Source organism: Monopterus albus, unplaced genomic scaffold, assembly GCF_001952655.1.
Source record: "Monopterus albus unplaced genomic scaffold, M_albus_1.0 scaffold216.1, whole genome shotgun sequence".
NCBI classification, from domain to species: domain Eukaryota; kingdom Metazoa; phylum Chordata; class Actinopteri; order Synbranchiformes; family Synbranchidae; genus Monopterus; species Monopterus albus.
Window position 1 is genome coordinate 502,652 of NW_018128096.1, and position 25,742 is coordinate 528,393.

Genomic DNA, 25,742 nt, shown 5'->3' on the forward strand with positions numbered 1-25,742 from the left:
GTTGTTTAAACAAGTCAGTTTTATCAGCGTCTTAATACACTGTTGAACCGATTTTTATATGCAGGTTTTAGCTAAATAAGTAGAGTAATCAATAGGCTAACTTCACTCAGGACAGTTTAATATTTTACAAGAAAGATGGCATTTAATCTGGAAGCCCTGATATAATGTTAGTCTCATTATTACATCATTTGTCTCTCAGCTATAGCAGACTATAACCTCTTACCTATCTCTTTCAGTTTCTCACTTTTGCTGAAAGACTTGCTAATATTAATATTGATGTCATCCATCGTATTGACAGAACTGGATCTTATGCTGAGGTATGTTCAAACAGTAATCATGGCACTGTAATTATTCCTCTCGTTCATGCAGTAAACGTCCCCGTTTGTATGGCTTGTAACTGATTGGTGATGACTTTTTATGCTCTTATGCAGGAAGTAGAAACATACTTTTCTGAAGGGCTAACAAAATGGAGAGACCTCAACTTGACAGAGCATTTCAGTATGTATACAATGAAAGAAATTGTACATAATTTGCTATATTATAATCTTGTAGCAAGTGATATGTTAGGAGCATAAATAGCTTAATATTTCTACTTCTAAACCTGAGGAAAGGTGTTTGTTTCCAGCTAATGTAACACTGATACCTTTCCTCTACAGCTGCATTTTTGAGAGAGGTATCCAACAAGAGCCAGTCATTCAACATGCTGGTTTTCCATCAGAAGTCAATAGTGGATAGTCTGAAAACACACCTTGCTGTCAAGAACAGCCTGGCCTACCAGCCACTCCTGGAGGGAGTTGTTGTCTGTAATGTTTTGTGTATGACTTGTGTTTACTAGTTGAGGATATGCTAACTATTTTTTTTTCCTCCAGCCTGGTGGTGCAGCTGGCTATAGATCTACAAACTGACTTCTACCCCCATTTCCCTGATTTCTTCATTCTGATCACCTCGCTACTGGACACAAAGGACACAGAGGTCCTGGAGTTGGCTTTCATATGTCTCTCCTACCTCTACAAGTACCTGTGGAGGCTTATGGTGAAGGACATAATCAACATTTACAGGTGAGAGAGATTGATGTAGACTCTGTGGACACTTCTGAGGTGAATTTTCAAGCGGTGCTGGTGATTGGCACTGGCTTATTACTTTACTGCTTTCCAATCTACAGTTTATACAGCACACTTTTGGCACACAAGAAGGAGCACATCCGCAAGTTTGCAGCAGAAAGCTTCTCTTTCTTGATGAGAAAGGTAACTTATTTGAATGTGAGCAGATGTAAAACATTGTGCTTGTTGTCTACACTTGTTGTAATAAACAGAATTCAAAATAAAGTTAAATTAACTGTGACCCCTTTACATTTTTTGCAGTAGTTTCAAATATTATGTTTCAATTGTTTTGTGTAATGAACCCATGTAAAAAAAAAATTTCTTTCATCGAATAGGTTCCAGATCTTGATGGCCTGCTGACTCATGTGTTCTCAGACCTGCAGCAGCACCCCGACAAGTCAGAGGGAGTGGGTCGGCTGCTCTTTGAGATGTGCAAAGGAGTCCGAAACATGTTCCACTCCTGTGCTGCAACTGTGAGTTTCTTATCCAAGAAGTGGGTTAAATTAAATGTGCACTGGATGATGATGCTCTAAAGAGTCTCTGCTTTTTAACACATGAATGATTTGATGTGATACAGCTATAATATGAAACTGCAGTTTTTAGTTCAGAAATGTAAAACCTTATGTGTACATTTCTTTGCACAAAGCTGTATAGTAGTAGACAGTAATTGTGAATAATCTTCATTTTTTTGTTTCTGTTTCTCTGCACCCATCTTTCCAGGTTTTGCCTATGGCTCTGCGAAAGCTCAGTCCCACAAACAGCCCAGGGCTCTCTTTGCCATGGGACTCTGTCAGGGGCGCACTGAATCACATGGCCCAGGCTGCAGCCAGTTATGTTCACAGAGAACACTTCCTGGTTTTTTGGGAGTCCATACAGGTTAGCATGAATGAACACAGTGATATTTCTGACTACTTTTAGTAACAAAATTAGGTGCAAAATAGTGGAATATTGTTGTCTTTTTATTCAGGTCCGTTTTTACATTGAGTCCCTTGGTTCTGATGGTGGTGTGTCCCTGTTTACAGGTCAGTGTGATGGAGGTCCTTGATGTCATGGAGGCAAAGGGAGAAGAGGCAGACCAAGTGGTAGAGCAGCTGGAGAGGCTACTATTCATTCTCCACACTCTGGTATCCCACGGGGATGGAGCCAAGGTCACTAAGCCAGAGGCTGTCTGCCAGGTAAGAAGAGAGCATTCACTTGAGGGATTTCATTTCATTTCATTACTTTACCTCTCAATGTTAGATCAGCTACCAGCCTGACTGCTTTTAAATCATTACTTAAAACATATTTATTTGCCTTGGCTTTTAATACTTAGTAGGGCCTGATGCTTTTTTTATTTTGACTGTATGCCATTTATATGTTTGTGTTGTTGTGCTGTTTTATTCTTGTATTGATTCTATTTTTATTTTAGTTATTTATTGTGATCTTATTCTGCCCATGTAAAGTACTTTGGTCAACTTGATGTTGTTTTTAAAATACTATATAAATAAATTTGATTAGATTTGGTATAAGAAATTTCACAGAATCTGTGTCTTTAGATTGTATGTTGTCATCATTTTATTTTGCTGCTCCTGCAGATGGTGTTGCGGTTGATTCAGAGCTCAACTCTGTCGACGTCCTGTTCCCATCTTCTCCTCCAGATCATCTCCTCTCTGCTTCTTGGTGAGAACATCACCCTGCCCAACGTACTCATCCAGGAGACAGTTCAAAAGGTGGCTGTGTGCTTGTGTTGAACAGAAAACAGCAAATAAGAATACATCTGTATATTTAAGAGTTTGTGTGAAGGGAAAAAAGTTTGATTTGTTTAATGTGACCAAAAATAAATGTGTTTATACATTTCTGACTCTGGCTGTTCATTATCAGGTGTTTGTCAGTACAATAGGGCAAGACCTGATACTTGAATTCACTAAGAAGATGTTCACCATGAAACAGTTTGAACAGGTGAGTTGTAACTAGAGTGATACAGCATATCCTGTATTTTCCTCTTGATTTGGGTCGCTCTGTGTCTTCTCTCGTGTGATGTGTTTTTTTTTTTTCTTTTTCTCAGTCAGCTCCCCAACACTAACTTTGCTTTTCCCTCTCCTTCAGCTCTTCCTCCCCAGCCTGCTACAATTCACTGCTGGGTTGTTCAGCTGTGGCAATGCCCTGTCTCGCCACTGTGGCCTGGATGTTCTAGTCAGTCTGATTCTCGCCAAAGCCCCACCCCCCACAGATGGCTCCATGGCCTTTGAAACCTACCCACTGCTGTTCACTGGCCAGACCACAGGGTGAGAAACTACAGATTATCTCAAATAACTGACCAGAAATATACCAAATCTTTGGTTGTTGGATTCATGCAGCTATTTAAAATTTCTTTTACGCTGCTGTGAAAAAGTATTTGCCCCCTTCCTAGTTTCTTTTTTTTTTTTTGCATAATTGTCACACTTAAATGTTTAATCAGAATCAGCTTTACTGGCTGGTGTGTTGGACACACGAGGAATTTGACTCTGGTACAGCGGCTCTCAATGCGTATGTACATGTCCTTATGTAAGGCAGCAATGTAATGTACAAACAAGGAATGTGCATTAGGAAAGAAAAAAGTACTTACGGACCTGTATATACACACAGTCTAGATGCATTTTATGGATCTATATGTACAAGGTACAGTGCCTTGCAAAAGTATTCCATACCCCTTGAATTTTTTCAGATTTTGTCACATTACAGCCACAAACTTAAATGATCCAAAGTCCACCTTTGAATGGCTTAAAAAAAACAAAATGAAGGTTTTGGAGTGGCCTAGTCAAAGTCCGGACTTTGAGATGCTGTGGCATGACCTTTAAAAAGGTGGTTCATGCTGGAAAACCCTCTTATGTGGCTGAATTAGAACAATTCTGCAAAGAAGAGCCAAAATTCCTCCACAGCAATGTGAAAGACTCATTGCCAGTTATCACAAATGCTTGATTGAGGTTGTTGCTGCTGAGGGTGGCACCAGTTATTAGATTTAGGGGGCAATTATTTTTTCACATAGGGCCATGTAGGTTTGGATAGCTTTTTCCTTCTTAATAAATGAAATCATCACTTAAAACTGCATTTTGTGTTTATGTGGGTTATCTTTGTCTAATATTTAAATTTGTTTGATCCAAAACATTTAAGTGTGACAAATATGCAAAAAAATAAGAAACCAGGAAGGGGGCAAATACTTTTTCACAGCACTGTTTATATTTAAATTTGAATATTTTCAATGGGTTTTTCTCCCCCAACAGTGTGTTTAGCAGTAAGGAGGCAGGTCAGGTGAGCAGTACAACATCAGAGCAGCCAGCAGTACCAGAGCTGGTGTTGTCACTGATCACATTTCCTGAGAAGCAGAACCAGCCCATCACTGACCTGTCCCTGCCTTGGGCTGCCCTGATACTGCTGCCACACCTCAGGTAACACACATAAATTTTTCCACCATTACACTTCCTAGGAGCTCCCACTATAATGTTTGTTTATGAAAGGTGTATTTCACACAAGAACAGTGAGTGTGATCTGTTTTCTGTGAAAGTGAAGAAATATCAGGGAATTTTATAAATGGAGCTGAATTTATTCTCCTGAACATGTGGCGTGGTGTGAAGAAATGACCATCGTTGCTACTGTTTGTATTTACTTACTCCTAATGTATTTGCTGTTTTTTTGTTTGTTTGTTATTGTTGCTGTTCATCAGACCTCTGGCTCCAGCTAGTGTTGCTCCTGCTGTGACTTCTTTTTTAAATCACCTGCTGTGTGAAGTCGAGAGTGGGAAACTGGGGAAAGGTTTGTGATTTCTTGTTTTCCTTCATGTCCACAGTGTATGGAAAGTGTCATAGATATAAACAACAAAATGTTCAAATGGTTGCAATGTAATAATTATTTGACTAATTTGTCAATGTGCAAAATCATGAAATAAATTAATCAGTCATTCTATTTTGATGCAAAATAATTTGTCACTTTGAATAACAGTAACAGATGTTTTCTGGTTGCAGCTTGTATAACACAAAGATAAGATTTTTTTAAATAGCATTTTAGTGTAAATTAAATCTCTATGGGAATTTGAAATGATTGTCAGACAAAATATAAAATGGTACAGAACCAGAGAACTGGCTGAACCTCTACATTTTTATCCTAGACAGAGGTAAAAACACTGTTTCTGTAACGCCTATACTTAATATAGTTTAAAGAGCCCATGGCATGCTCTTTACCAAACATTTAATTATTAATCTGGCTTTGCACCCATCATAACTCCAATAGTCTGTAATTATTTCAGAATGATAAAACCAAAGAGCTTCTTCCTAAAGACGAGAGGTTAGTTCATGAACATGCACACCTCCTGCTGACGGTGTTGCCTTGAAAGTGAACAGCTCAGTGAACCACAACGGAAATTCTCCTCCTTACATAGGTAAACAGTGGTATATGTACCAATGAAAAGAAATTTGTAACACTCTGAACAAGGCCTGTAATTGAGAGACCCCATATTTTAATGGGCATAATGCAGACATAGTAACTTATCCAGCCTTACAACAATTCTCTCTTTAGAAACAACACATTAACAGGAATGCAATTGGTGGGACTTACCGTTAAGTTTCTGGCTGCTCCATTCACGCCACTTTAGACCCCGCGAGTCCTCTGTACCCGAACATTCCCAGCCCTGTTTTTTTTCCTCCACATCCTCTGGTCACAATACAGGCAGCAGGAGGTAAAATAACAGTCCTTTTCAAGTTCGGCCACAAATTCTCTATTGGATTGAGGTCTGCGCTTTGACTCAGCCATTCCAGGACACTCACCTTGTTGTCTTTAAACCATTTCTGTGTGGGTTTCACTGTATGCTTCAGGTCATTGACTTGCTGGAAAATAAATCTTCTTTCAAGCCATAGTTCTCTTGCAGTCTGAATAAGATTGTCCTCCAGGATTTTCCTGTATTTTGCTGCATTCATTTTACCTTCTACCTTTACAAGCCTTCCAGGGCTATGCAATCACTTATTTCCCATTATATATTTTTATTTAAATGACATTACTTTGTAGAAACCTGTTTTCACTTTGACATTAAAGAGGTTTTTTGTAATTTATTTTGTAAAAAAGCCAAATTATATTGACCATGATAGTTATGTATAAACCAAAAGTGTATTTAATTCTGTCACTATATCTATGTAGGAATTATTTACTCCAGTGCAGTATAGACATGAATGAAATTTAAATCCCCCAGTAGGACCCCATTAAATCTGTTTATATTTTGAGTTTATCCTAACAAGTGTGAAAATAGAATGACGCTTTTTCAATAGTACATTACGTTTTGCTTTAATGACTTCTGACTGACTGAAGCTTTTTCTCCCATCCACTGTGCTTCAGCTGGGCTGTTTGTAGCCAGGCAGACCCTGAGCTGCCTTCTAAGTCTGGACAGCTCTGCAGAGCTCCTGTCACTGGTAACTGTGGACAAGATCATATCACTACTAAGGTGTGTAATGCATAGCTTCCATGTCTCTCTTGGTCTTTTTTAGGTATTATAAGCCCATTATAAAATGTGTTTTTGTTACTGAATATCAGAATATCAAGAGTACAAGTCTTCTCTCTGCTTCATTCAAACACTATAAAAAATGTTTTAAACTTTCACTGAAGCATTTAAAGCTATGATAATTTTGTTTGTGATTCTTACAGGAAGTTTCCCACAGACCTGTCAGCTTTGCTGCTGGGCGACCTCTACTATACCCGCCTGTCACTCTGTGGTGTTTCAAAGCATCTGTCCCACAGTGCACTGCTTGAGGTCTATGAGATTCTGCATTCCAACCTCTCCTCCAATATTTCGAAGGTAGGTCTCCAATTATAGTCAAAGGTTGCCTAAATGCATAGTTAGCTTGCAGACAGGAATGACAATGCTGTCTCCTAATGTGAAGATTTCTTATATGAAATGGTTACATTTTTGCCACCAGTTAGACTAATTATTTGGTTTGCTCTCAGATCCGCCTCCTGACCCTGAGGATTCTCTCTCAGTTTGAGGCAGAGGTCTCTCCACAGACTAAGGTATGGCTGTTAGTCCAGAATCTCATTAAAGAGCCCATGGCATGCTGTTCCTTGTTTTTTGACTTTTCTACAATGTTACAATGGTGAATTATCATCTTGGACATTACCTAAAGCTAAAAAAATGGGGTATACATATGTTCTAGTACTTCTTTGCAGAAGCTACTCGGTTTATACAAGTCTCTCAAACTCTCACTTGTGAGACTCTTTGGATTTCCTTGAATGGTCATAATCTCCAGGCATTGGTGCGTTCATGTGAGCTTGCCTGACATCCACCAGTGCCATTGTAAAAGCGGAATGTTTCGACTGCCTGCGGTTTTGTGGATATATTTTACTTCCTGCTGCCTGCACTGTGACCAGAGGATGTGAAGAAAAATACAGTTTAACAGTTTAAGAACAACATTTCTCAGTGTACATTTGTAAGGAATTTATGTATTTCATCATCTACAGTTCATAATATCATCAAAAGATTCAGAGAATCTGGAGGAGTCTCTGCACTTAAGCGGCAAGGCCGTAAACCAACACAGAATGCCCGAGAGCTTCTGTCCCTCAGGCGCGGCACTGCATTAACAACAGACATTGTTCTGTATAGGATATTAACACATGGGCTCAGGGACACTTCGGAAAACCATTGTCAGTTAACACAGTTCATCGCAACATCTACAAGTGCAAGTTAAAACTCTACCATGCAAAGTGAAAGCCACACATCAACAACACCCAGAAATGTGGCCATCTTCTCTGGGCCAGAGCTTATCTGAGATGGGCTGATGCAAAGTGGCAAAGTGCGCTGTGGTCTGACAAGTCCACAATTCAAATTGTTCTTGGAAATCATGGACGGTGTGTCCTCTGGGCTAAAGAGGAAAAGGACCATCCAGATTGTTATCAGCGCAAAGTTCAAAAGCCAGCATCTGTGATAGTATGGGGGTGTGCTTTAAGTTACCCATGGCATGGGTAACTTGTACATCTCTGTAGGCACCATTAATGCTGAAAAGTACATACAAGTTTTGGAGCAAAATATGTTGCCATCCAAGTGATGGCTCTTTCAGGGACATCCCTGCTTATTTCAGCAAGACAATGCCAAGCCAAATTCTACATGTGTTACAACAGCGTGGCTTCGTAGTAAAAGAGTGCAGGTACTAGACTGGCCTGCCTGCAGTCCAGACCTGTCTCCCATTGAAAATGTGAGGCGCATTATGAAGCACAAATTACGACAATGCAGACCCCAGACTGCTGAACGACTGAAGTCGTACATCAAGCAAGAACGAGAAAGAATTCCACCTACAAAGCTTCAACAATTAGTGTCCTCAGTTCCCAAATGCTTATCAAGTGTTGGTAAAAGGAAAGGTGATGTAACACATATCCCTGTCTCAGCTCTTTTAGGACATGTTGCAGGCATCAAACTCAAAATGAGTGAATATTTGCAAAAAACAATAAAGTTTAAAAGTTTGAAAATTAAATATCTTGTCTTTGTGGTGTATTCAATTAAATATGGGTCAAAAAGGATTTGCAAGTCAATGTATTCTGTTCTTATTTATGTTTTACTCGGTGTCCCAACTTCATTGGAATTGGGGTTTGTACTTTGAAAGGGAGTCATGTTTCCACTACTTGGTGGGATTTAACAGTAAGTTTAAAAAAAAAAAAAAAAAAAAAAACATACGTTGCATGCCTGTTAATGCGTTGTTTCTGTAACTTTAGAGAACATTGTTGTAAGGCTGGAGAGGTTACTATGTATGCATTATGCCAGTTAAAATAAGGGGTTTCTCGACTACCCTCTCTGTTTAAAGTGTTACAAATCTCTTTTCATCAGTACATATACCATTGCTTACCTGTGGAGGAGAAATTCAGATTAATTGATGCTGTTGCTGTTTGTTGTGCTGTTCACTTTTGACAGTGCAGCAGAAGTTGCACGTTCACGAACTATCCTCTCATTTTTAGGAAGCGGCTCTCTGGTTTTATCATTCTGAAATAATGACAGACTATGTGGAGTTATGATAGGTGCAAAACTAATCTAGAGGCACCCAAGATTCAACATTAAATGGCTAGAAATGAGCATGCCATGGGCTCTTTAAACTATTATTTAGTATAGGAGTTACAGAAACAATAAGCTCATGCATTTATATGTAAATGTCTTTACCTCTGTCTAGGATGAGAACGTGGAGGTTCAGCCAGTTCTCTGGTTCTGTAATGTTTTGTATTTTGGACTAATTTTGTCAGACAATTTCAAATTCCCACAGAGATTTAATTTACAATAAAATGCTATTTAAAAAAAAAAAAAGCTGATCTTTGTGTTATATAAGCTGCAACCAGAAAACATCTGTTACTGTTATTCAAAAAGTGTCAAATTATTATGCATCAAAATGGAATGACTGATTAATTTATTTCATAAAGTATAGGAGTTGCAGAAACAATAAGCTTATGCTTATATGAGTGTCTTTACCTTTGTCTAGGATGAGAATGTGGAGGTTCAGCCAGTGTTTGCAGTGTGCCTGCAGGCTGAGCTGGTGCCGGCTTCTGTTCAGGACTACAGAGACAAGCTGCTTCACCTCCGTAAGCTGAGACATGATCTTGTGCAGCGCAGCCTGCCGCGGGGGCTGTCTGACACTTTCCAGCAGGTAGAGATAATTAGTATTGCTAGTATAATTAGATTGCTTATCCCATTCCTTTAACATGCACTTGCAGAGAAAACTGTCTTAATAACGGTAGATTTATAAAGTACACCTATAGATACAGTACTGGTCCAAAAGATTATATGCATTTTCCCATTGAAAGTATAACAGGAGTTGCTTTAGCAGCATACCATAGTAAAGACATCCTGTTTTCACTTCTTTCTTCTCAGGTGCCTCTGCGTTATCTCATTGCAATGCTGTTTGTCAACTTCAGGCCACTGTGGGATGCGGTCATCGAACTTCTTTTGTGAGTATAAATAATATCACTAACCAGTACTCACTGAGCTGAAATCAACATGCTTATGATGTTTTGATTTAATGAGTCTTTTACTTTGTCGTTCATGTATCCCATCATAGATTGTTGTTGTTTTACTGTACCTTTGAACACACTCGTTATAAATGAGGGATGCAAACAATGCTAGCAGCCCTCGCTGCTTAAAATACAGAACATTTCTAATTTGCCAAAATAAATATAGACAAATATTTAAAATGTTGAAGTGCCCATTGAATAGAAATTAGTCTCTTTTTGTCTCACAGGAGCCATGCCAGAGGGATGGACAACAGGGACTTCTGGAAGGTCTACTATGAACATCTGGAGATGGTGGCAAGTTTAGCTGGTAAGACTGCATGCTGGACTGCAGGATTCTGGTGCATCATAATTTAATTTGTTGCATGTAAAATTGTTTGTTCAGTTTTACATGTTAGCGTAGACATACAGAACTCAGCTAAAACATTAACATACTGGTGTTTCTTTTGTATGTATTTGGAAGGAAATATATTTTAAAGAATGTATGCAAATGAAATGTGGTTAAATTAGATTTTCTTCTCTATGTGTCAAAGAAAACAAACTGCGGCAGGATATCAAATATGATGTTGATAACAAAGAGGAAGAGTACAGTCTTCAGGGTCAGCCTGGCTGTGATGTCATTGAAAGTGGGGATGTTGGCGTGCTGTTCCTAGAGCAGCTGAAGTTGACCTCTGACCCCATTGAGAGGACAGACTTCCTCAACTTCCGCAGCCTGCTGTGGCGCACTATGGCTCAGTTCCCTGACAGGGTGGAACCACGGAGCCGGGAACTGAGCCCTCTGCTTCTCCGGTTTATCAGGTCCGTGTTTAAGAACAGCAGGCCTATTGATTTAAGATGATTTTTTTTTTTGTTTGATTGAATATTTAATAATAAAATTAAATAGAACTGGTAGATTAGTGTTATGAGAATGCAAGTATCAGGTCTTGATGGTTTTCCTGTTGGCAGGAGTGAGTTTTACCCTGCAGACCTGCTGGTGGCTCCCACTCAGGACCTAAGGAAGCGGAGCAATGCTCCCCTAGAGGAGTCTAGTATGGCTGTGGAAGAAGAGAGAGAGGAAGATGAGCAGGAGGCAGAGGAGGAAAGCAGACAGCAGAGGAAGACACTTCCAAGAAGAGCTGCTGCCAAGTAACAATCAGAATCATACTAAATACTTGGGATGTCCCGATCCAGTGTTTTTGGCCAATACCGATTGAATTCCTTTTAATATTAAGAATCTACCAATACCGATTCCGATATGATACTTTTATTTACCTACAGTAAATGTTCATTAAATACCTGACATATTGAAATGAATCTGCCATATATTTTTTCAGCAGCTTCTTGATCCAGGTTCAGGTTGCTAAAGCTAGCTGACATGCTACAATCTGGGGGATATTCAAGAAGGCAGGTTAAGTTTGTTCAAGGTGAAATGAGGGAAACTAGCTTTTCACTTCCAGAAATGGAGGTCTACTCCAGGGCTTCTTTACCTTTTGTAACTCAAGGCCCACTTTTGATTGTAAAAAAAATTTCAGAGGACCAGCTTCCCAAATAAATGAGAAAAAAAAACATAAAATAGATTAACTATGTGGTTAGTCTGTCCAGGTAATACCAATTTAGAATTTGTCCTGATGTTTTTGGAAATGTGAGTGCTAGTTATCAGACCAAGCTACTGTAGCTCTGTTGACAAGCAGCTACTTCTCGTTCAGAACACAGTTGGTGAGAACGCTTGTGTTCTAGCTGCACATTATAGCTGCGTTTCCACCGTTGGAACCTAATGAGTGGTACATCCCATGCTTCTTACCGTTCTTGTGTCAAAAAGTGTTCCCCTGTCGAGATTGTGTTGCTCCAGTTAAAACTGTGTTTCTACTAGCAGCCCCCTTGGTAGTTAGAGTTAGGCTAAGGTTAGGGTTCAGGTCAGGGGAAACGCATCTCGACAGGGAAACGGATCTCGACACAACACCGTCACCCAGTATAACCTCAGTCGGTGTCAGTTTAGAGGAGACATATTTTCATAGTAAGGCAGAAGGAGAGCAACAGTCAGCAAGTAATGGACACTGTACGAGTAGTTTATCAAATGGGTATTGAACAAGCAGAACACAAGTTTGCAGAAAGGTGATGACTTCACCTCTTTGTCAACGGGCCACTCACTGAAGTCCCCATTTTACCCCTAAACCAACGTGTGGATGCCTGTCATGTCTGTCATTTTTCTTGAATAACTTTCAAACTAATAATGATCAGCATCATTCAAAATGCCAACAGTATGTTTTCATGGTCAAGCAATCATATTATGAGGTCAAACTATCATAGGAATATTGCTTTTATGGCATTATGGGGAAACTGATTTGTCCCTTGGTGGAGGTGTGCTCTCTGAGTACTGTCTAGTTTTTCATTGTATTTGTGTTTTCCCTCCCAGACAGCTAATCGCTCATCTGAAGGTATTTGCTAAATTCACCAATCCTCGTGCTCTCTACCTGGAGGGTAGCCTCAGTGAGCTGTATAACCAGGTGTGTGTATTAGCCCTCAGTAAGGCAGTTGTGGGGTGAATAGTAAGATGTGTAAAAATATTTTGAAATTTTTAAGTAATGCTAGAAGCAAATGGAGACGCAATGGACCTTGTCTCTTGTCTGTTATTGCATCAAGTTTGAGTACTTGCTATGACATCAGACTAGCATGACATGCTTTATCTGTTTGTCTATTTTCAGTTGCTCTGCCATCAGGACCAGCAGATTCAGCGAGTGGCTCTGGAATGTGTTCTCACATACAAAGACCTCAACATAGTACCATACAAGTAAGAAAACAAGTATACAGTAATGATATCTCTCTTGCCGCACTGTCTCTCTTCCTCACTGGGATCATTGTGAGCTTCTTTGACAAGTGAGTTCGTGTTATCCACTATCTATGTTTACAGACAGAGGAATGTTTCCTTCAGTGGTCACTCTGCCTGATACATGTGCCTTCTGCTGTTTATTATCAAATTATCCATTTACCATTATCCATTATCCAGCCTGTCTGCACATAGATGTGTAGTTCCAGGGAGGTTTTGCATTACAGATGGTAATGTGTGTGGCTCTTCAGGCTGTCACACTGACATGGTTTAAGTACAGTGACATACTACTAGCTCTGTGATTCAGACTTGTTTCTTTAACCTGGCATTTCAGATTCACTTGATGTTGGTCATTTACTGCTTATTAAAATACATACAGAATCATGAGGTTAAATTATCAGCAACTGGGAGTTTTCTTTCATTTAAATTTAGGTGTCTGCTAAAGAATCTTTGTACAAGCTACTCTTTGCCCTTGTGTCTCTGACCTTTTGTGTGTGTGTGTCTGTATTTTGGTTCAGAGAGAATCTTGAGAGGCTTCTGGATGACAAATGCTTCAAAGAGGAGATTGTCCATTTCAATATTTCTGAGGAGACAGGAGTGGTCGATGCTTCACACAGAGCCAGACTCATCCCACTTCTCATGAGGTAACTGCTACTGTTTGTGCTGCATGTGGCCGTGCACAGTATGTTTTCTTTTTAGTATTTTCATTGCCATCTTGAATTAATAATTTGAGATTTTGGGAAATGTGTTTATTTACTTTCTTGCAGAGAATTAGATGAGAAGTTTTAATATCACTCTCAATCTTGTATGCTAATGTTAAACATGAAACTAGCAGCTGGTTAGCCTAGCCTATCATAAAGACTGGAAATGGAAAATGGCTATTTTGTCAAAGTTTTTAAAAATCACCCCCCAGTGCCTCTAAAATGTATTTATCTGTTTAGCTTTGGGCAAAACAAGGCTAGCTGTTTCCTTTTTTTTTTTTTACCAAGCTAAGTTAATAAACCGCTGGCTGTAGTTGATAGGCATACAGAAACAAGAGTTTTCAATCTTCTTCAGTGGTTTTCCTATTATAATTAGTGATGTGATGTTCCGTATCAAGGCTTCGAAGCGTGTGCCGAGTAGGGGAGGGGGCGTTTCCGCGATGCGCGTATCGAGGCTTGCGTCATTTAGGTGAGGAGCTGAAAATGATGACGTCCGAAGCCTCGCTGCCCGGCTGTACCACGTGACTGATTCAGGAAGTGGTTCGGATTGTCAAAAAAAAATCACCTAAGACCTGCCACAGTGGAGAAACTGTTGTTTTTAAATAAAAACCAATGATGTGTCCCCTAAACCATAATCACTGGCCATACCTCAACGTTACATATATATATATATATAGAGATATACACAGTATACTGCCATCACTACAATATATGTGTTTTGCATACTTCTTTATTTTGCTGACAATTTTATTCACAGGCTTTCTGCAAATGCCACACAAATTCAAATTCATGCCAACTGATATTGTTGCATCCAGTAGATGTTCTACTAGAGCAAATGAAGCTTCAAGAAGCTTTGCGCTGGAGTGAACCAATTGGATGAAAGGCTTCATTGCTTCATGAAGCTTCATCTGCCCATCACTAATTATAATACAGATGAGACACCCCCCACCGTGAATACATGATAGATGAATTTTTAATATAATACCGTCTGCCTACCTGGATACACTTCCTCCCTCCTCACCTGACACTCTCTGAGCTCTGTCTTCCATCCCTAATCCATGTTCCTTTTATAGAGGTGACCAAACACTTTGTGGATTAATATAGGCTAGTTACTTTTCAGTGACAGTTATAATGTGTGACTTGTTTTTTTTTTGTTGCTGCTGTTGTTGTTGTTTTTGCAAAGTCTCAACAGTTCACTGGTCGGTGCTTTACTCAACAACATAACCACAGCCTAACTGAAAGCGAGATGTGACATTTAACGTTCACCATCAAAGCAGCTGTCAGTCATCAGATCCTGATGAGCTGCAAGGACAACAGATGAACAAATGGTCTTCACCAGACCAATCAACAGCAGAAATGTACTGAACAACAGTTTTCATGTAGACCTTATGCACGTAATCATAACAGACAGCAGTAAAATAATTTGAAACAGAAAACAGGGACTTGGGTGATTTAAACAGCAGTGCGTGGCGATTATGCTGTGCACAATGTGCCAGAGATTGTAGACCTAAAGCAAAAAAATGGGCGATGCGCAGCTCACACCGCAAGGGTGTTGGGGAGACACTTCATAGAATTGACTTCTATTTGTTGCATGAAAAGCGTGTATTAAAACACACTCTGGCTGAATTGGCCTTAACTACCTGTGTATGTGACTTGACCTGTTGTTTTATGGGCTTCCTGGGCAAGTCAATTTTCAGTTCAGTTTTATTTGTATAGCACCATATCAAAACAAAAGTCATCTCAGGACACTTTACAAACTAAGGTCTATACCTTACTATTATTATTACAGAGGAAAAACCCAACAAATTCCTCTTGTGCAAGGACTTGGTGACAGTGGGGAGGAAGAACTCTCTTTAACGGAAGAAACCTTTGACAGACCCTAGCTCTTGGTGGGCGGCCTTCTGCCTCAACTTGATGGCGTGAGTGGATAGAGGAGAGAGAAAGAAAAGCAAGAAGACACAACAATAAACAAACAAGCACTGGGCAGGTTGATGTGGCCAGTGACTGCTCTTCAGAAACGTACAACTCCAGAGCCAGGGATACCTGCAGAAAGGAAGAAATAGAAGACACACTACGGGAGAGAGGAGAAACACAGTTAGTGACTCATAATGGTGGCATATAGATGCATGGAAAGAAGGAGAGGACAGGAATGGAGCTTAGAGCATCATAGTGGGACCCCTAGCAATCTTTGCCTAGAGCAGCATAACTAAGCAAAAGCTTCGTTTCACCTGAGCCAGCCCTAATTATAAGCTTGAGAGGCTCTGCCTCCCATTCTACTTTTGTAAATTCTAGAAACAACAAATAGATCTGCACTCTGAATTCGAAGTGCTCTGTTGGAATGAAAAGGCACTATGAGGTCTTTTAAGATTTGATGAAGCCTTGTCATTAAAGGCTTTGTATGTTAGGAGAAAGATTTTAAATTCTATTCTGGATTTTACAGGGAGCCAGCAGAGAGAAGCTAATATGGAAGAGATGTGATCTCTGTGTGAGTACTCTGGCTGCAGCCTTTTAGATTAACTGGAGGGTTTTTATGCTGCAGCAGGAGTACTGACTGGGAACTAGCAAGAGAGATCATATTTCTCCTATATTAGCTTCTGGTGGTGACTGTAGCTTCATGTTTCTGGCTATGGAGTCACCAATCACCATATTTGGTTTCTAAGCAGGTGTGTTACTGAGTGGGGACAAACGACTTGAAACATTAACATGCAGGTGCTAAATGCCCAAAACAAATGCCCCTACCATGGGCATTTGTTTTGAGCTATGACTCTTGCAAATTGTCACCCAGCCAACTGGCTGAGATCCCGGCTGCTCATGAAATGCTGGGGGACAGCTAGCTTGGGCTGACCTAACATTACTTCTAGGAGGGCCTGCACCTGCTACATGGGCCTGCATAGTTGGGGCATTTTCCATGGTGCAGAGCCACTCTTACAATTCTGTGAGCTTCACCTCCAATGCTGCTGTCATCTGACATTTATTACGGATACTATTAGGAGGCAGAGGAATAACTTAACATGCGACACTCTGAGCAAGAGAAGGAAGGAGAGGAAGAGGGAGAAGCTATTGTGCTCAACTAAGCTACTAGTTTAGCTAGCTTCTAGGCTAGCTAATCTAATGTAGCAAGTTAAAGTTAATAATTAGCAACAAATTCTGTAACACAGGCAAATGTGAGTCAAAAATGAGCTGTTTGGCTAAACGACTGTGGTTCAGTGGGTAGAGCAGTCATCTCCCAACCAGAGGGTCAGAGGTTCGAATCTCAGTGCCTGCAGTCCACGTGTCAAAGTGTCCTTGGGCAAGACACTGAACCCCCAAGTTGCCCCTGATGGTTAGAGCCATTGGTTGAGTTGGCGCCACAGATGGCTGCCTCAGTTCTGTACCGGAAACACATTACTTGTGTGTAACATACTTGGCCAAATAAAGATGATTATTATTATTATTATTATTTTTAAATCAAGCATTAATACTTTGTTTTACACACTCTTTGTCATACAAAACACACTCTTGGCAGTATTGGAAGTGCGAATTATGACCTGGTTCTGTAGTACGTAAAACCCAAACAAGATGTTTTTGCCGTGGCAAAAAAAAAAAATGTAGTTCAGCGTTAGCTGAAATATTTCTGTTTACTGTTTCATGATACAGGATCCTGTTTGGGCGTCTGTGCAGTAAAGCAGGTAGTAAGTTCCAGGGGAAGGCCAGCGCTGCATCCCGGTCCTCCATCATTCTGCGTTTCCTGGCAGGTTGTCAGGCTGAGGAGCTGGGGATGTTCATTGACCTGCTGCTAGAGCCCGTCTCGCATCACAGCCAAGGTAGGAAACTAGAATGGGGGAAAAAAAATGAAGTACAAAGTGATTTAGTTTTACACTATGCACTACAGTAGAAAATAGGAAAACTAACCGGTCTTCAACTGGTGCTCCCTTGATACCTGAGGGTAAAAATTGAAAGCTTCTCAGCCTTTGCCTCTGTCTGTGTCCTAAGGCTCCACTCTGGCAGCAGTGGAGAGGGCAGTGGCTGAAACAGATGTGGGTGCCATCCTGCCGCTGGCCCGTCAGCACAGTCTGCTGAATATTATAAATGTGGTGATCCAGAAACTGGGCCACCTCATCTTCATCTACCTGCCCAAAGTGCTGCAGATCCTGCTTTGTGTCACTGCCTCTGTGTCCACTGTCCTGGACAACAGGCACCAGGTAACCAGGCTAAGGACTGATAGTTTCTTTAATATTTGTTTATTAAACAGGTTTCTAATGATCAGATTCCTTCTTTCTTTCCTATACATTATAAATAACAATTAGCAAGATAGCCTGAGAGTATCTCAGAAATGCCAAATTGAATTGGTTGATGCTGCTCAGATACAGCTGCTTGTATTACTGCGTTATTTAAAATATTCTTACCTTAAAAAAATACCACTAATGTACAGTGTATGTGTTGACTTTGTAGTCAAAATGTGCCATTGTGAGCTTAAGGGCCAAGCCGACATTGGCTTTTGGCAAACATTGGGTTGTCAGTAAACCAGTGACGTGCGGTCAGGGGAGGCAGGTGAGGCAGAGCCTCCCCTGTCAATCTTGAAAAGAAAAAAAAGTTAACCATAAAATATAATAAATGTTAATATTTGTCAGCTGGTGTGTGTTGTAGGCCCTTTTGTCGTTCGAATCCGATGTTGAAGGAATTTTTTTCAATAAAGAATAGCAGAATTTCCGTATGTCCTGTTCAAATACATGGAGGAGATGCGCGATGAGGCAGAACTTTGCTGTGCCTCTCGGTGGATCGTGTAATCCTCACAAACTGCATGCGATGCAAATAGTGTGTCGCTGTCCCTCTATATATTGCAAATAAAATGCTTTCAAACACTCTGATTATATGCTCTGCCTTGCCATAATCTGGATAATGTATAAAATGTAGTCCTGTAACGTGTTTAGGCTGCAGATTAACCATAAAACCCAGTAAAAAAAGTTACTCGGTGAGGCAAACAGTACGCCTGCCTCAAGGCAGAGGGCGCTAGTAGCCCACAGATTCTTGCGCTACCTACAATCTTCTTCGTGCTTGTTTATATTTCCTTTACAATCCTATCAAAATGGAAGATTAAGATCTTCTTTAATGAAAACATTTGTTTTAATATTGGATTCGAACGGTAAAAGGGTTTGTAATACATACCAGCCGACAAATGAATTTCGTGTACAAGTAAAGGTAAGACCATAAACTTTTATTATTTTTAGTTAGAAATAAGCTCAACTGGAATAAATTTTAACTTCAAATTAAATATGGGTCATGTTTGTGATATGAGATATAAAACATAACGCATTGTCTGTTAACAGACAATTTGTTAACGGTTCATTTGTATTTGTAAATCGGACTGTAAAAGAGTTAGTGCCTCACCAGCTGTCAACCTTACCGCATGTCACTGCAGTAAACGTCTATCAGGCTCGTCTTCCCGGTGTGTCCTGCATTGTTGTAACTAGTCGGACCCTGTTGTGGGCTCTTTTGCCTTAGTGAATCAAATACTGTGCCTTTTATGTCACTTTAAAATTAGAAAACGCAAGCATGTAAGTGCTGCACATGCAGAATGACTGCACAGTTAACCCAAGCATCAGAGAAGCAAGCTGCCTCCTAGATAGAGCAAAACAGTTCTCACCTACATTACGTCATATTTATAACTCTATAATATGACCAGTCTGTCATTTCAGATAATTGTAATACTCACATTGTCATCTTTACGTTGTGTCTTTATATAAGAAAATTCATTGCATTTTAGCATTGCATACCTGCCTGTTTCTCAGTGCCTCTTTTTGCCTGCAGCTGTGGGCAGGTTGCATCAGTCCTCTGAAGAACCTGCGGCGACTCGGCATCCTGAGGACCCTGGACTTTTTTGACCGCTTTGACTGCTACAGCTTCAGTTCAGATGAGCTGGATGCGGTTTTTCAGGCTGTGGTCTGGCCTCAGGTACATGTTGCAAATAACCTTTTTGTTTTTAATTTTATTGAGCTTCTATTTTCTGTCCAGACCATTCTTGTTTACCTAGAGGTCCCTTTTTTCCTTCAGGTGTGTCGTCTCCCCACAGAGAGCCCCTATTCCCCGACCCCTCTACTAAAGCTCATCCATGTGTGGTGCAAAAATGCCAGGTCAGAGTCAGTCACTTCTCTGTTTGCCTTATCACGACATTGCTCAACTATGTACTGGAGCAAATTTACCAGTTAATAGTTGTCTTCATCCAGAGAGAATAAAAGGAATTCCAAATATATCTGTCTGTCTCAGATACTTCCCCCTCTTGGCCAAGCAGAGACCAAACCACCCAGAGTCTGATGTCCTTCTGAATGTCTTTGCCCTCCTCTCTGCTAAGAACACATCCCCAGTGACCATTGCCATGGTAATGGACATAGCTGAGTCCCTAGCAACCACAGAGGACTTTGTTGCCTCAGAGACTGAGACAGAGCTGAGTGCCACCAGTTGTGTGTTCCCGCAGCCTGAAGAGGATGCTCTCATCAATGCAATAGCATTTTATGCCTGCTGTATATTGCTTCTAAATTTACTGTCAAGATTAATGTTGGTGCTGGACAAAGGTAAATGTGAACATTGTTCTATATTTTCTAGACACATTGACTCAGGGCTCCAGACTGCTTCTGCCTCACATCTCCACCCTGCTGCAGTACTTCACCAGAGTCATACGTAACACTGACAGATTCAGGAAGAAGAAATTCAGGGCACAGGTGGCCAAAGAGCTCAACATCCTTTCTAAGTTAGTACAGCATAGTCTTTTTTTCCGCTGCATCCAAGGTACTTTTTCTTTTCAAGCTAACTTTTTTGTGTTTCATTAAACTATTTTTGATGTCACTTTCTCTCTGCCAGGGTTAGTCAATTTGTGAGTGACAAAGAGCAGAGCTCGGTGTTCATCAGCTTGTTGCTACCCTACCTCCAGAAAGGCAACAATCCTCAAGTAAGACTTACAAATTAATATTTTTATATCTATAAAATGATTGTGTTCAAATAAATATTTTATGAAAATTTGTATTTTGCCTTGAACTGAGCCTTCAAAGCTACAGCTACAACTGTCTCAAATAAAAAAAGCAAAAAAAAAGCAATGAAGGTTAGGGGTCAGGGCTTTTTGTCCTACGATTCTGGTGGAGGTGGTAAGATTTTTAGACATTTTTTGGTGGTTCAACTCAGGGAAAATGTGTTTCTTGGGCAGTGTTAGAGGCACTTGTAATAGATGGTGCGTTTTCATGAAACCATTTAATGACCTCACTTTGCCTTTGTTTTAGGAGACAGAAATTGACATCTTGGCCACTGTGCAGAACCTGCTGCGACAGTGTGTGCAGCCTTCCGCCTTCCTGCGCCCACTCAGCAAACTCTTCTCCATCATCCATAACAAGATGTCCAGACAGGCCCTCACCAATGTCTTCCAGGTACAACAGAAAACCTAAAAACTATTTTGTTTACATGCTCTCAGTAATTAAAATGTAACCTAAAAAATTAATCTTCCTTACTCTTAATTTGCTTGTGCTGCATGGCTTTCAGACTCTGTTAGATCTGGAGCCTTCACTCAGTTACATCACTGACCTAGCAGCAAAGGTAAGATAATTTATTACATTCACATGACATAGTATTATTTACACATGTATCAGGGACAGCAGAGATGTTTTCTAACCATATTAATCCAACTCATGTAGAAGTCTACAGTAGTTTCTAGGGTCAAGTCAATGGGAAAGCGTGTCCAAACTTTTGGCTGGTAGTGTACCTTCTTCACAAAGCACAGCAACAATAATCAGTGTTTCCTGCTTGCTCTATCCAGCTTAATGCATTTGATAGTCGACACTTGGATGAGGTCTACTTTGACATGCGTCTGACAGCTTTCCAAGAAGCTACAAGGCGAGTCAGAGATATGCAGATTCTGGACCTGGACTACATCAGCATCCTTATACACAACTGTTTCCATACCTATGAGGTCAGTAGAGATAGGATGCAGGTATCCTGTCTAAACTAACAGCTATAGCACATCAAGATTTTCATTCTCTGTCCCCCTTTGATGCAGATTGGTGATATGTCACTGGCAGACAATGCCACCTTGTGTGTGTCTGCAGTGATAACTCAGGTGGCAGCAGTTGGAGCTGGAGAACAAGTTTACAAGGACATTATACAACACACAATCCTGGACGCTGTACACAAGGGGCTCCGCAGCAAGACAGAGGTACAAACACACACACTTTGTCAAATCTCTAAACATACTAGCTATTTAATATATGACACTTGTTTAGTGTGAAGTTTTTTTAATGGGGTCCTCCACTTTCTCATCTTACCAGAGAGTGCAGCATGAATACACCACTGTACTGGCCTGCCTGGTGAAGACCTTTCCCTCCAAGAAAGAGTTCAGAGACCTGGTACAGCTCACTGACTGTAATGATCCTGATTCGGACTTCTTTGAGCACATGAAACACATCCAGGTAAGAAAGAAACCATGGAAACTCTCACTTCTGTCTCCCCTTCTACACACATTAAACCACAAACACTTAAATGCATGTGTCCCTGTGTTGTTGTTGTTTTTTTGTTTTTTTGTGTGTGTGTGTTGTTTAGATCCATCGGCGGGGTCGGGCCCTGAGGAAGTTGGCCAAGCAGCTGACCCAGGGCACCGTGGTGATGACATCCCGTTCTCTCCAGAATTACATCATGCCATACGCCATGACCGCCCTCTTAGATGAAAAGATGCTCAAGGTGACTCCCACACACACTCACAAAATAAATATGAACAGTTTCATAATGTATTTATGTGTCTGACCCCTCTTTGCCTCCTCTACTGCAGTATGAGAACATGACATCAGCGTCGGTGGAGGTGGTGGGTGCGGTATGTTGCAGGCTGACCTGGTCTAAATATCTCTACTACCTGAAACAGTTCATCCACATCCTGCAGACTGCACAGGCTGAACAGAAATTGGCTGTAAGGTAGGGTTGTGTGTGTGTGTGTGTGTGTGTGTGTATGTGTCCCTTATTTTTTTAACTATTAGGTTGCTTTTAATATTTTTGTATTTTTAACCTTTTTAATTCCCTTAGTTCTTTCCATTTAAATTAAAACAATTGATGCATTTTGTCAGTTTCCCTCTCCTCCTTCTCTTGTTTTCTCCTCAATCCTGGACTCCAGCTTGCTAGTCACAGTCCTTGAGGCTTTCCATTTTGACCACCAGACCCTCAGCAGAGAAATGGAGGCTGCTAAGGCCAGAGAAGGTGTGTGACTAGTCGGATCTTTCCTGTGACACCTCATATTTGCTCTCTCTTTCATATTTCTTTAAACAAATTCTGATATTTTTATGAAATGCAGAAATATAAATAAGTGGCTTCAGTTTTAATGAGCCCACATCATTATTGTACTTCAATAAAATGACACATGGTAAATAAAACAAATTTTTGACCAGCTGGGAGTGTCAAGATCAATGAGGATGGTGAGGACGGAGCTGCTGCCGACAAATCAGACTTAAGAGATGATGAAGAGGCAATGGAGATTGACAGGAAGACTGCTCCTTCTGATACTCTCATGGAAATGGACAGTAGTAATAGAGAAAAGGATGATGTCTGTCTGGAAACAACCACCACTAAAGCCAAGGGGCCAGTAGCTCCTAAACCTGCTGAGGTGGGCATCGGGCTGCCACAGGGCAAAGAGGAGCTGGAGACTCTGATCAGTACCATCCATCAAACTGTTAATGACAGCGTGTTGCCACGACTGCACAAGTGTCTCACAGCAAAGGTACAATGCACACACACACACACACACACACACACACACACACACACACACACAAGTTCTAATCTATTCAGAGGCAGACATTAGACAAAGGGAGGCAGTTTCCTGGGGCCCCCAAATAAGAGGGGTATGTACTATGATGTTTTAAACAATGCATACCAAACGACTTAATTGTTCAGAGATGCATATAACCTATTCTGCAGTAACTGGCAATGCACACAAAGCACCTCATTTATCATGCATTACAGCTAAATGGACTATTCCATTTCTGTGTCACTGTGACTGTGCACCAAATGTAAACACACTGGTGCCAAAGCTTTGATTTGGTGTTGCACCAAGAATCTGAACAGCAGAATCAGTCATTAAAAGGAATTATCCCAGTGGGAATTCTTACAAGAAGATGGAAAAACACCAATGAGGAAAACTACATTCAGGAGAGCCAGAAAGAGAAGTAGCAATGTGTTGGTGCAGTTAGCAGTTCTAGTTAAGCAAACATACAAGAAGATTTTTTAAAAATTGCTGTTTCCACTGTCATTAGAAACAGGATGGCCTTCTATTATAATGCAGACAAATGAAGTACACATATTTACAAATTATTTTTTATAGAGAGAATTTAAAATACTGTTTTCAATGCTGTGTGCATGGCATCGCATTTGTAAATTTAATGTGGCACAGTAAAATGTTTTCATTGTTACAAAAGTCTTATATGGGAACACATCCATGTGCACTATAATTTCACCGGTGAAAATTCTGTGACTTTTAAATCAAACAACAAAACGGAAAACTCCCCGCAATAATAAACCTTGCATGTCAGAAAAACATTTCTGTAAAGGGTTGGGCTTTTACTGACAATAAAATGAAAAGAATGATGTTTGCAGTTGCTAATCCTGACCAACCCATTATTAATAATGAAGTTACCACTGTTGTACCACATGCAAATATGCGCACAGGAATTTTCTCACTTTGGAGAGGATACCCATCCTGCTGCTGTGTGATAGTTACTTAATAAACTCTAAGGAAAGACGCCTACATTTCAATTAGCTGCAATCAACAGACAAAACTGCAGTTCCTCTTAATATTTTGATAAAATCTGTATTGCATTCAGTGGCAATCTGACACATTGTTGGTGATATTCATTAATCTGTTACAGACTCGCCTGTCTTGCATTACAAGTTGTATTCTGATATGATAAGAATAGTAATAGATATGAAGTTGCAACACAAACTGAACAAGTAAAAACTCACCATACCTGTAAGGCGATTAGTGATTTAGGAGAGGCCTGTGAGCACTAAGGCCACACAAACTGTTAGTGTGCCCTCTGTAAGGTTTATGGACCAGCATAGCTGCTGAAATACGCGCAGGGGGCAGGGGACTTTTTCCTAATAGCTTAAAGAGTGGCTTCAGGGCTTCCTATTATTTGGTGTGTGATTTGTTCTGGCAGACTGACAATGTGACACTTTGATTTATGGTAATCCAGTCCCCCTCCTACCAAACTTTTTCAGGCATGGTGGCAAGAGGATGATAAAAGTTTTGTACACAACACCAGACTTTTGGTTGATGGTTTCCATGTAAAGGTCATGTAAAACAAGGAGAGTATTAATAAGATGTGTTTATTGCACACAAATAACTGTTAAAGCTACCAATTACTTCAGAATCAAAGAAGTTGGAACAAACAAACAAAAATTTAAAATTGAAATCCACATAATGAAATATAAAAAATAATAAAACTATAATAAACTTGTTGCAAAGTTGTTGCAAACTGTAATTTGAACATGGTCAGCATTTTGAAACTAACTGCTCATTTTCTTATCATAAGCACAGTGTGCACGACTCATTACTGAACTTAATTTTTCATGGTGTTGAAGAAAATTTCACCATGGCATTATTGTATGAAAATTCTCACACAGCTCTGGGTCCTAGCCACTGTTATGTTTGCTTCTATCCACTGGTTCACCTGCAGCCTGTGTTTGAACCATAGCCTATAATCTCCTGTCACTGATGTTTACAAGGTGGAGCTTTGGATAAAAACGTTAGTGGTTTTGGCTGAGTGTCCCCTGGTTTCCATTTCTTGGGTGGTGCCATGCTCATCTTAGTGTTTATAGCAGCCAAATAGTTATGTTTTCCTGAGCTTAATTGCTTTATGAGAAATCATCTCACATTTACCCAATCTTCAGTACAACACACTTTTGCTCTTTGGTGACTACTTAGTGATCGGTTATGTTATGCTATGTTAAGTTATTATAACGGCACTGATTACTGACATGTTGCAGCATATTGAAGACATACAGTGACATTGCGGTTCCACGAGTAAATATTATTTATCACAAACACAGTGGAGGTTGGAGACACCTGGATGAAGAATCAATGAAGATAACACATTGTTTCCATAAACCTCCTTGTGTGTGTGTATATATCTCTCTCTCTCTCTCTCTCTCTCTATATATATA

The 25,742-nt window shown here is 40.2% G+C and overlaps 1 protein-coding gene across 1 annotated transcript in view; it reads left to right on the forward strand.

The window, feature by feature from the left end:
- utp20 (UTP20 small subunit processome component) overlaps positions 1–25,742 on the forward strand; it is a 36,101-nt gene that overhangs the window by 355 nt on the left and 10,004 nt on the right. The window contains exons 2-41 of the mRNA XM_020619167.1: positions 237–317; positions 432–498; positions 657–789; positions 870–1,058; positions 1,163–1,244; positions 1,436–1,573; positions 1,821–1,976; positions 2,123–2,275; positions 2,675–2,809; positions 2,961–3,038; positions 3,186–3,364; positions 4,340–4,504; positions 4,780–4,868; positions 6,438–6,543; positions 6,744–6,894; positions 7,044–7,106; positions 9,551–9,715; positions 9,940–10,016; positions 10,307–10,386; positions 10,610–10,874; positions 11,022–11,201; positions 12,469–12,559; positions 12,758–12,843; positions 13,398–13,523; positions 17,217–17,383; positions 17,553–17,761; positions 19,368–19,511; positions 19,611–19,690; positions 19,824–20,058; positions 20,159–20,304; positions 20,415–20,502; positions 20,828–20,971; positions 21,084–21,137; positions 21,358–21,510; positions 21,598–21,753; positions 21,866–22,006; positions 22,137–22,274; positions 22,363–22,502; positions 22,699–22,781; positions 22,970–23,298. Of these exons, the coding sequence (XP_020474823.1) occupies positions 237–317; positions 432–498; positions 657–789; positions 870–1,058; positions 1,163–1,244; positions 1,436–1,573; positions 1,821–1,976; positions 2,123–2,275; positions 2,675–2,809; positions 2,961–3,038; positions 3,186–3,364; positions 4,340–4,504; positions 4,780–4,868; positions 6,438–6,543; positions 6,744–6,894; positions 7,044–7,106; positions 9,551–9,715; positions 9,940–10,016; positions 10,307–10,386; positions 10,610–10,874; positions 11,022–11,201; positions 12,469–12,559; positions 12,758–12,843; positions 13,398–13,523; positions 17,217–17,383; positions 17,553–17,761; positions 19,368–19,511; positions 19,611–19,690; positions 19,824–20,058; positions 20,159–20,304; positions 20,415–20,502; positions 20,828–20,971; positions 21,084–21,137; positions 21,358–21,510; positions 21,598–21,753; positions 21,866–22,006; positions 22,137–22,274; positions 22,363–22,502; positions 22,699–22,781; positions 22,970–23,298 (5,442 nt within the window). The remainder of the gene's footprint in view (positions 1–236; positions 318–431; positions 499–656; positions 790–869; positions 1,059–1,162; positions 1,245–1,435; positions 1,574–1,820; positions 1,977–2,122; positions 2,276–2,674; positions 2,810–2,960; positions 3,039–3,185; positions 3,365–4,339; positions 4,505–4,779; positions 4,869–6,437; positions 6,544–6,743; positions 6,895–7,043; positions 7,107–9,550; positions 9,716–9,939; positions 10,017–10,306; positions 10,387–10,609; positions 10,875–11,021; positions 11,202–12,468; positions 12,560–12,757; positions 12,844–13,397; positions 13,524–17,216; positions 17,384–17,552; positions 17,762–19,367; positions 19,512–19,610; positions 19,691–19,823; positions 20,059–20,158; positions 20,305–20,414; positions 20,503–20,827; positions 20,972–21,083; positions 21,138–21,357; positions 21,511–21,597; positions 21,754–21,865; positions 22,007–22,136; positions 22,275–22,362; positions 22,503–22,698; positions 22,782–22,969; positions 23,299–25,742) is intronic.